General features: G+C 44.5%; 2 protein-coding genes across 4 annotated transcripts; one reads left to right on the top strand and one right to left on the bottom strand.

Moving 5' to 3' along the window:
• Nucleotides 1-206: 206 nt before the first annotated feature.
• Nucleotides 207-1,610, top strand: LOC105558269 (UPF0553 protein C9orf64 homolog). Its single transcript, XM_012005858.1, has one exon. The coding sequence runs from the start codon at nucleotides 404-406 to the stop codon at nucleotides 1,412-1,414; it is 1,011 nt and encodes a 336-aa protein (XP_011861248.1). The 5' UTR covers nucleotides 207-403; the 3' UTR covers nucleotides 1,415-1,610.
• Nucleotides 1,611-2,561: 951 nt separating this feature from the next.
• Nucleotides 2,562-7,921, bottom strand: LOC105558268 (cleavage and polyadenylation specificity factor subunit 5). Of its 3 annotated transcripts, none has more exons than XM_012005856.1 (6): nucleotides 7,689-7,918; nucleotides 4,239-4,439; nucleotides 4,101-4,164; nucleotides 3,037-3,202; nucleotides 2,850-2,964; nucleotides 2,562-2,756 (listed from the first exon to the last, which is right to left on the bottom strand). In XM_012005856.1, the coding sequence occupies exons 1-6, from the start codon at nucleotides 7,805-7,807 to the stop codon at nucleotides 2,735-2,737; spliced, it is 687 nt and encodes a 228-aa protein (XP_011861246.1). In that variant the 5' UTR covers nucleotides 7,808-7,918; the 3' UTR covers nucleotides 2,562-2,734. The 3 variants fall into 3 exon arrangements, with proteins under 3 accessions (XP_011861246.1, XP_011861247.1, XP_011861245.1); XM_012005857.1 differs by lacking the exon at nucleotides 7,689-7,918 and adding an exon at nucleotides 6,591-6,684; XM_012005855.1 differs by having other exon boundaries at nucleotides 2,850-3,202; nucleotides 7,689-7,921.
• Between the last annotated feature and the right edge of the window lie 797 nt (nucleotides 7,922-8,718).

Raw genomic sequence — 8,718 nt, 5'->3', positions numbered from 1 at the left:
GTTTTCACTGGCAGTAACTAAATCCATTTTCGAACACATCCAGTAAAGTCAGTAAGGCTGGGTCTACATTGGATGTCGTAAGTCGAATAATGAACTGTGATTGGTCAATTTCCCAGCCTTACTGACTTTACTGGCGTGCGAAAAACGCAGCACCAGTAATTTTCATTGCTACCAACTATACCGTTTTCACTGGCAGTAACTAAATCCATTTTCGAACACATCCTAAGAAGAAGAAGAGAAATCAGGCAGCGGTACACGAAGTCACTCGTGCCCAGGAAGAAGACAGAGAACTGGCTCAGAAAAAAAGAAGGAAATATTATCGGTGGACAGCGCGCCGAGCATCCACGTGAAGAAGGTTGTTAAGTCGTTCGGGATAGCCGGAGACAGGGTCCGAGACACCGACATGGTCCTGACGCCGAAGGAGTCCGCGAAGCTGGTCGCCGGCTTGGCGAAGCACGTCTTCATCGAGCAGGCGGGCGTGAAGAGGCTGGCGCTGGCGGTCCTCGACGGCATGAAAACCGGTAAGATCCGCGAGGGCAATTTTTCGTCGGTCAAGATTCATCCCAAGTCGGACGACGCCAGGACGGTGGACTGGATATTCGTGCTGGACACGCTCAACTTCTCGTTCTGGACTGAGACGGGCGCGAGCAAGTGGCGGGTCAACGGCGAGACCGGCTACTTCGCGTTCTGCGCCGCCGTCAGCCGGGCCATCGACGAGGGGAAGCCCATGTGGGATCCCAGGTATTACTCGCAGATCACGCAGTGGGACGCCGAGGTCATTTTCCGCGGCGACGACAACGTCAACATTCCGCTTCTGCAAGAGAGAATCAACGGTCTGCACCAGGCCGGGCGGGTGCTGCTGGACAAGTACAAGGGCACGTTCGCGGAGTGTGTCAAGTCGTGCGAGGGCTCCGCGGAGAAGCTCCTCCGGCTAATCGTCAGGGAGTTCGACTCGTACCGGGACGAGGCGGAGTACGAGGGGCACAGGATCAGCATCTACAAGAGAGCCCAGATACTGGTCGGCGACATCTGGGCCTGCTACGAGGGACGCGGGCTCGGCGAGTTCCGCGACATCGACAGCATCGCGATGTTCGCCGACTACCGCATCCCGCAGGTGCTCGTGCATTACGGCACCATGCGCTACAGCGACTCGCTCACGAGCAAGCTCAGGTCCGACGAGCCGTTGGAGCAGGGTGGCAGGGAGGAGGTTGAGATACGCGCCTGCTCGATCGAGGCGGTCGAGCGGGTGTGCGAGGAGGTGCGAAGATTGATCGCTGCCGACTCTAAGCTGGGCCTGAATCCGTCGGACATCAACGCGATCTTGATCGACCACTACCTGTGGGACTACCGGAGGGATCACGCGCAAGAGCTCGAGCACATTCCGTTCCACAAGACGAGAACGATATACTATTAGGACTGCAAGGACATCGTCTGTCGAATGGAAGAGATCGGGGGGCTCGATAGAAGAAAAGATTCATGATCGAGCCCCAAAAAGTTACTACATTCTGAAAACCAAATTACATTTCTCTGTTCCTTCTCTGCTATATCTTTTTATATTGTATATATAAAGCGAGAGAAAAATGGAATAAAGTTATATCTTTCAGGATAAACGGCTCTCTCGAATGTTATGTAACGAGATAGATTAAGTAATTATTGATGAGATATGAAAGACGTCGCGATATTACGCGAGAACGAGAGTGGGAGAAATGCAAGGCCAGAAGAATTTAGCTATTTACTACATAATGATACAAATGTATTTGATGAAGATATTTACACAAAATATATAATTTTTTTTAAATATTGCCGCTTACGAGATAAATCAAGTAAGTTAATTGGTTGATCAGGAAGTTCTGTTATCTTGATATAACAGAAAATCAAAGTTATCAAGTTACAAATTACTACCATCACTCTTTCGTTACATTAATAACTTTACGATTTTAGAAGATATTCTCAGCACTTGGTAGTAAAACATATGCTACTGTTGAAATCGTCTTGGTTACAGTTTCTTATAGTGTTATTCGTACAATCGTTACCCACATAGCACAGTGAATTCGCAAAGTATTCAAGTTTTCTGCCTTGCTGAATTGTAATCTCCAGGAATTCATAGAAGAATACAATGATTGGAGAAGTTGTATGCTTCATGATGAATTTCTAACGAATACTTCAAGATAAACTGATTACAGTTGATTCTTCAAAAACTCTTCAGATATTCAGTTTTCAAATTCTGCAGGTATTCTTTCAAATGAATACTCCATTAGCTTACGTTCACCTTTGTGCTGTCTGGGTATTTTCGAAAAGTCAATTTTCTCGAAACAAATAATACAGTTTAGTTACATGTATTTCAATAGGGGGAGAATAAAGCTAATAAAAATGTTTATGTACATTTAAAAATTAGTCAAATAAAGTGTATCTCTCAGGGTGCGTTCAGTTTCACGCACGATGTGCACAATGCATCGCGCGAGAAACGGAACGCACCCTCACTGTATACAAAACAAAAGATAGAAACTTACATCTAGATACAAAAGTTGATGGAATGAAATTATATAGGTGAGTTACATAAATACTACTTAAAAAAATGGTTTAATTCGCAAGTTATCATCATGTACATATATCAGAAATTTCCTTCAAACGTCAGCCGTCGTTTTGTACCACATATGCGGTCTATGAATTATTAAATCTCTAATAGATTTCATTAAATTAAACAGAGTTCGGTATTGTTCCTCTAATTCTAGTCTCACATGTAGATGAAGTTAAACCTGAAACGCAAACGCAATTTTGTAATACGCCACGCCTCGTTTCTCTGCACAACGCGGAATATAAAGCAGCTTCTTTTTTTCCACGATACATACCTGCACAAAGATTGTGGCAAAGACGAGATTATGGGGCCGTAACCTTGCGAATTGTCATATAATTCGAATAACGGTGCAGCGACTAACTTGTAATTCTTCGGTACAGCAAAGAGAGCTGGATACAAAAAAAATAACGAGTGAGCACTTGCGAAATTAGAAATGAGAGTTTTACGACGTGTCGTTATACCTTTCTCTTGCAGCTGTACGAGAAACAATCTCTTGTGCTCCTTCGGTTTCGTGATGTGTGGCGGTACGTATGGATACTGAGGTGGCTCGAAGTTCGGACGCCACCAGTTTCCAATCGTGTCCTCTATGACCCACTCCTGCTTCACCCCGTCCTGCCGGCCGAAAGTCTAGAAAGCAATCCCATTTTGCTGTCTAACATTGTACTATATTGAGCTTCGAGTAAACTATGAGAGAATAAAATACATTCTTCCTCTGTCAGTCCACTAAGAACATGGTTGCACAATATTGATTACATCTCGAGACATTTACGGCGGTCCACCTAGTGGCATCAATTCTAACAATATTCGAGTTAATCGGTGCGATCGACATATAGCGACAAGTCACTTGAAAACCGAAAGCTGATACGGATATTCAACAACATATGTACGTTTTCTTCCACCTATGACATTCGTATAGTGTTAATGTGAATACTTAATTAATTAAGTGAAACTGTCATACGTGTACCAATAGTCAAGAATGGAGATTACAAATCTCAAGTTTATTGTCCTGCGATCTGACAATTGCTAGTGAATTCGTAGGCCTACATATTGGTGCCGATCAGAGACGTCTCTCCCTTACAATAGAATTCTAAACCCTACTCGACGTGGTCGGGTACTCTCCGAGCTCGTAAATTTAAAAAATCCGCGACGTTTATATACAGTCTTCTTGCCAGCATTTTACATTGTTGCGTTTTATCTTGTCTCTTCTACGTTTCTCTCCGTGATATAACATATACACCAGCGAAATAAGAACAATGTTCTTAGCCAACCAGAATACAATAACGTGCGATATCTTTCAACATCGAAGTGTCCGGGCATGCAGCACACGCCAAAAGTACAAAATATTATAAGAATAAAAGAACAAGCCCCTATGTGGAGCTACAGGCCCGGTTACATAAGTTCTACAAACGTTTGCTGGGTTTTTACAATGATGATGATATTTATAAAAGACAATGTTACAATCTAACGATATATAAAAGAGCACTCCTAGCCAGCCTTGTGTAAGGCAGCGTAAGGCGTTGGTTACCTCTGTAAGGAGCCGTTTTAGGCCCTCTACCTCATCTTCTCCTGTGTTGAGTTCGCCGCCGGGTCTGGAACAACAAGAGGGAAATGTATCCAGTGTCGTTAAGCCGCGCACACACCTTGCCGAACTCTCGTAACTTACAATTTGAAGAATGTCGTGCCGAGTTGCAGAAGAAGAACGTGCGGCAGTCCATGCTCGTGCACCAGTAGGACACCTTCTACGCTTCTCCGCATGCCGATCTTGTCGAATTCGTCTCTCATGCGCTGAAACCTTGCTGGTACTGATGGATCTTTCTCGAAGAGTGGCTCTTTTGTTCCAAACGTATAGTTTGTCAAAGGATATCTATGATAAATGAGTTGTATTCTTTTGTTAGGCTATGTATACGCTCAACTTCAACCATCAGTAATTAAATCCAGTCTCTTCAAATACAGCTTGATGCGACATTACAATGTTCACAGAAACTATGTAAGGTATGCACAGTGTAATAATTTAAATTTTTCCTCGCTTTCTTCGTATTTCAATGTTAACAGCATTTGTCTCTTTTTGTAATTCAAACGATAGACGACGTCTCGACAGACGTACCGACAGTTAAATTATAAAAAGAGTTACTTCATTATCAAAGAGCTATTTATGGCTAACGAATATCTCTGCTAATGAGCGTACATCAGAGCATACATAAAATTTTGCAATAAAAAAAAGCCTGTAATCTTTATATTCAGCATTTTAACAAAACGAACGTTCCCAATCTTCGCTCTACTCTTTTTCTCACACTGTTTAACAACAGTGTTTCCGATTGTATGCAGTCTAAAAGTATAAACACAGAACAAAATACTGCAACGTAATATACGTTTAATATCGTATTCCATGTATAAGGATGGCTTATTTGTCATAAAAAATATCGCCCTGCGTTCAGCTCTTTACACACGCACGTATAAAACGTCTCAACACATAATTTAAGTTTTGCATTCACATGAACCCTATAATCAAATTAAATATAAACAACGGGCAAACGTAATTTTGTTGTTTGTGACATTACAATCGTGCATCTGCACAAGAGTGTTTCAGCAAGTAGTCAATAAATAATACAAATATCTCATCATATTCTTAGACCTCTATTACTTGTCATACTTATATATTACTAATTGTGACAGTCTCGTAAGGTACTTAAAATCCCCTCCTTTAAATGCACAGTGTATTCAAAAAGTTCCAGGACTGGTCGCACACAGATTAAACAACGCCATGTATTGACCCCTCTTTAATATCAAGCTTCCCGCCAATTCGATACAACGCTTAGAACGAGTCTTCAGGACCATTATCGCCTTCTGGAACGCCTCCACTGGAATTCAGTTCCTTTGTCAATCGCCTCTACTGACTCATATCGGTGTCCCTTCATCTTCAATTTTAGCTTGGAAAACGAAAAATAGTCTGGGGGGGGAGGACAGATCAGGTGAGTACGCAGGGTGGCTTACAACTTGCCTTTTCATCAAAAACTCCTGTACAATAGTGGACTTGTGAGCCGGTGCATTGTCGTGCAACAGCCACCACTCTCCGCTCTCCAACACTTTTGGCCTCATACGCCGCATTCGTTTTAAAAGTCGTTCCAAAACTCACCTGTCCTGTCCCCCCCCCCCAGACTATTTTTTGTTTCCCCAAGCTAAAATTGAAGATGAAGGGACACCGATATGAGTCAGTAGAGGCGATTGAAAAGGCGGTGACAAAGGAACTGAATTCCAGTGGAGGCGTTCCAGAAGGCGACGATGGGCCTGAAGACTCGTTCTAAGCGTTGTATCGAATTGGCGGGAGACTATGTAGAAGCTTGATATTAAAGAGGAGTCAATACATGGCGTTGTTTCCCATACAGCACCAAAGCTTTCAGAAACATTTCGGAAAAACATTGTTGCAATGTTGCAATGTTTCTGAAAGCTTCGGTGCTGTGTGGGTTGATCTGTGTGCGACTAGTCCTGGAACTTTTCGAATACACTGTGTATCATCCCGATAAGCGTGACTCGACGTATATCAGTCGTATAATAGCACGCGTTGCAACGGTGTGTAAGCTTGGAAGAGATAATATCGAGAGCCTTCAAGAATACAGTAGGAGGATCAGCCAGTAATATCTGATGAACACATGCAAAGGTCTGCATAGTGCCGAGTATACATTGAACATATATAAATGTTATATTCTGCGACACCTTGGCTTGCGGCAGAAAATGCTGCGAGTGTAACGTTACGGATGCACACGTGTAATCGTACACGGATAATCGTCTACATGATCATGTAACGTTACATAAATCTCGTGTGACAACGCAGCGTTTGCTTTAAGAAGACTTTGGGCCTTCTCACAGCAAACCAGAATAGCCGCAATAATTTTGCATTATATTAGACACTATCTTAAAACGTGGTACAACTAGGTGTATTATAAATATATAATTGTGGCCTCGTACAATGCAGTACGTACGTATACATATAATACATACAGGTACAGCGTATCCTTACATGAGATGGAAGAGTGAAATCATGAGCAAAAACGTACACGGGGCTCTCCTGGCGAGCAGTACACAAACTTAGAAAATAATATACAGCCTTGTCGGGACTCGCGCGTTTCATCTGCGGCGTGCGAGATCTTAAGGTACAAACCGCACACTTTTAACAATTAAAAAAAGAACGGAAAAAAGAAAGTGGGAGCCTCCTTGCACGTACGTCGTGAATCGACAACAACCGATTCCCCAGACTAGCGGGAGGGGAGACAACTGAGGGGAAATCGGCTTGCGACACTGCAAGGAGGAAACGATGCTCGGGGGGGAAGGGGGGGGGAGACGCTGCGCGACGCCGTGGACGCCTACGTTCCGGAATCTTAAGCAAATCGGTATCGTCGTGGACGGGGAATCGGAGCGGCGCAAGTGACAGAATCGCCGACGCAAGTGGCTCGGCTCTTACATCCGAGTCCGTCTCGAGCGCGAACTTATGCTATTTGTAAAGCAATCACAACGGAGCCGTAATTAGCGTCTCAAGACGTTCCTCGAGACGACCTTGAATTAAGAAGTGACCGCGAACACCGGCCGGATTGCCCGACGAGAACGAAGGAACTGTTTTTGCAAGCGTAACATGAATTTCTCAGCCTTACGCGCCTTTGCTCCGAAAAGGTGGCCCCTTACAGTGAGTTTAAATGGACAAATTTTGTAGCCATTTTTTTGCTTTTACAAGCAACATTGCCGGCTCCAGTTTGGTCTTAGTGCCACATGTCCCCTCTCCATTCTCACTGTACAATTCCTATCTCAGCGGACGTTGAGGACAAGCGCCTTCGTTGAAGGACACGGCGGATACGAGTTGCTTAAAATTCCGAGGGTCTCGGGAGGGAGAAAAGGGACAAACGGCCGATCGTTGATCGCGACGGGGAGAGGAAAAGGGAGTGTCGTTCCCTTCTCTCAATTTTTCTCTGTTAGGACGTGATACTTGGATTTGCTAGCGCGCGTCCGCCGTGACCGGCGTCGTGGCCGTGGCTCGTCTACAGAAGAGAGGCGGTCAGAGACACAATTAAAATTAAGCCTACGATTAAATTCTGGCTCGCGCGTCGCGTCGCGTCGCGCCACTTACAAATTGACGGTTCTGTTGATGGTGACCGACTGATTCTGCACCACCTTCCCCTCGAACGAACTGTTGCTCGCCCTCCGTGGCCAGCCGCTGCCCTTAACTTGGCTCGTCGCCATCGCCATTTTCGTCACCTCTCGAAGCAGATCGCACCTCACGCTAACACCGTAAACCGAATCCTCGCCAACGATCGCCTGGCTATGAAGTGTGGACAATGGACGCCGACGCCGCGGCGGCGCGACCGGCTGGCTTCATGGCTGCTCCCTGCAGGCCCGTGTCCACATGATGCTTAGGGCCGGTATTCAGATTCGTATATATTTGACGCCGACAGAACGTATTTTTAAATAACTCCTCTATGCAATCGTTTGTATTTCGTATGTAGACGTTTGTAGTGCAATTAAAAAGGTTTGTGAGTCATTCGTTTGTGGAGACCGATCTCTCCGTAATCAGAGTGAAGGCCTTCACACATAAAATTCCGTAAGGACGTAAAACGTAAGCGTAAGAAAATCAACAGGTTGGATTTGCTACTGCTTGCGTCATTGCCTTACGTTCTCGACTGTGATTGGTCGATTTTCTTATGCTTACGTTTTACGTCCTTACGGAATTTTATGTGTAAAGGCCTTTACGGAATTTTATGTGTGAAGGCCTTGAGCTGGTCCAAATGTGGATATTTGGCGGATATAAACGCGGTGCATCACATTTCAAATTTCGCGCACTATTACGTCTCTACCCATGCTCGGTCAGTCTGCGCCGCTCCCGTATACGATAGGTATCCTAATCCCACAACTGACAGATTTTAACAATTTATAGCTGTCTTATTAGTGCCGACCCTTATGAAGAAATACACTCAATCATACGTTGACGGTCCGAAATAACCATCAAATTGAGTGTAAGGGTGCTTTCACATGAAGCGTAAATTGCATAGCGTAACCTGCGTATCACCAATCACAGGATCATGCTGATAGAACCGTTTCAATTAGAGCTACTAGATAAAGGGGAGCTGACTCGTCCGCCATCTTGGAGCCCAAACGTTTGA

Source organism: Vollenhovia emeryi, unplaced genomic scaffold (genome assembly GCF_000949405.1).
Source record: "Vollenhovia emeryi isolate VEMERY1.0 unplaced genomic scaffold, V.emery_V1.0 DF939361.1, whole genome shotgun sequence".
Lineage (NCBI taxonomy): Eukaryota > Metazoa > Arthropoda > Insecta > Hymenoptera > Formicidae > Vollenhovia > Vollenhovia emeryi.
Note: the sequence above shows the minus strand (reverse complement) of the source record. Positions and strands in the feature narration are given on the sequence as shown.

Coding starts and splice junctions, on each gene's coding strand:
- LOC105558268 (XM_012005855.1), bottom strand. CDS start 7,807: ATGGCGATGGCGACGAGCCAAGTTAAGGGCAGCGGCTGGCCACGGAGG. Junction 4,165..4,238: donor GGCACGACATTCTTCAAATT/GTAAGTTACGAG, acceptor TTGTTGTTCCAG/ACCCGGCGGCGAACTCAACA. Junction 2,757..2,849: donor TTGCCACAATCTTTGTGCAG/GTATGTATCGTG, acceptor TTTGCGTTTCAG/GTTTAACTTCATCTACATGT.
- LOC105558269 (XM_012005858.1), top strand. CDS start 404: ATGGTCCTGACGCCGAAGGAGTCCGCGAAGCTGGTCGCCGGCTTGGCG.